The sequence below is a fragment of the Numida meleagris genome, chromosome 6, assembly GCF_002078875.1.
Source record: "Numida meleagris isolate 19003 breed g44 Domestic line chromosome 6, NumMel1.0, whole genome shotgun sequence".
NCBI lineage: Eukaryota > Metazoa > Chordata > Aves > Galliformes > Numididae > Numida > Numida meleagris.
Genome location: NC_034414.1, coordinates 1401622 through 1402731, shown reverse-complemented (window position 1 = coordinate 1402731; position 1110 = coordinate 1401622). Strand labels below are relative to the sequence as shown.

The 1110-nt window shown below is 68.1% G+C and overlaps 1 protein-coding gene across 1 annotated transcript in view; it reads left to right on the top strand.

The window, feature by feature from the left end:
* LOC110401200 (coronin-1B-like) overlaps positions 7–1110 on the top strand; it is a 12022-nt gene continuing 10918 nt past the window's right edge. The window contains exons 1-2 of the mRNA XM_021402014.1: positions 7–45; positions 934–1110. The exon at positions 934–1110 is cut by the window's right edge and continues 18 nt beyond it. Coding sequence (XP_021257689.1) covers positions 936–1110 — 175 coding nt within the window. The 5' untranslated portion in view covers positions 7–45; positions 934–935. The remainder of the gene's footprint in view (positions 46–933) is intronic.

Here is a 1110-nt window from a genome sequence, read left to right as displayed (position 1 = left end):
ACCGGCAGCGGAACCGGCAGCGGAACTGGCCCGGCCCGGCCGCCGGTGAGTGCGGGGCGGGCGGCTCCCGGGGCTCTCCCGCTCTATCTCTGTCCCCGCGCCGCCCCCCCCCGGTCCTTCTCCCGTCCCTGTCCCCGTCCCCGTTCGGGAAGGACGCTCCTGACCCCGTCTGTGTCCCCATCGGGGCGATCCCTGGCCTCGTGGGGACGATCCGCGTCCCCGTCCCCACCGGGGCAATCCCCGTCCCCATCCCTGTCCCCTGTGGGGCTCTCCCTGTCTCCGTACCCATCCTGGGAGGAGCAGTCCCCGTCCCCGTTGGGGTGATCCTTTCTCCGTCCTTGTCCACAAAGGGGCTGTCCCCATCCCTGTCCCCATCCTCGTTCTGGGAAGCGGTCCCATCCCAAAAGGTGCGATCCCTGTCCCCAGCCACAAGGGACGGTGCTGTCCCTATAGGGCCCATCCCTCTCCCCATCTCCACCCCTGTCCCCATCCCTATCCTGGGAGGAATGCTCCTGTCCCTAGAGAGCCTATCCTTGTCCGCATCTCTGTCTCCATAGGGGTGAGCCGGGGCCCCCACCCGAGAAGAACGATCCTGTCCCCGTAGGAGCAGTTCCCATCCCAGACCCTGTCCCCATTCCGGGAAATACAATCCTGTCTTCACGGAGGCGATCCCTGCCCCCCCCTGCCCCCCCCCCCATACCCCACACCCGTGGGGCAGGGCAGGGTTTGTTTGCCCAGCGCTGGTTTCCCGCTCGTGCAGGGAGGGGCAGCGTCGCCCTTTACCCGGGGCGGGTGACGGCGGCTGAGCCCCCCGCTCGGTGCCACCCGCTGGGAACTGGGGCGACCCATCCTGGGACCTCTCCTTGGGGAGAAGTGTTTTGAGGTCCCCGTGCCCCCCCCCCCCCAGTGACGTGGAGCCGGGGTGCGCCCCAGCCATGTCGTTCCGTAAGGTGGTGAGGCAGAGCAAATTCCGGCACGTCTTTGGGCAGCCGGTGAAGACAGAGCAGTGCTACGATGACATCCGTGTGTCGCGCGTCACCTGGGACAGCACCTTCTGCGCCGTCAACCCCTCCTTCGTGGCCATCATTGTGGAGGCCAGCGGCGGCGGCG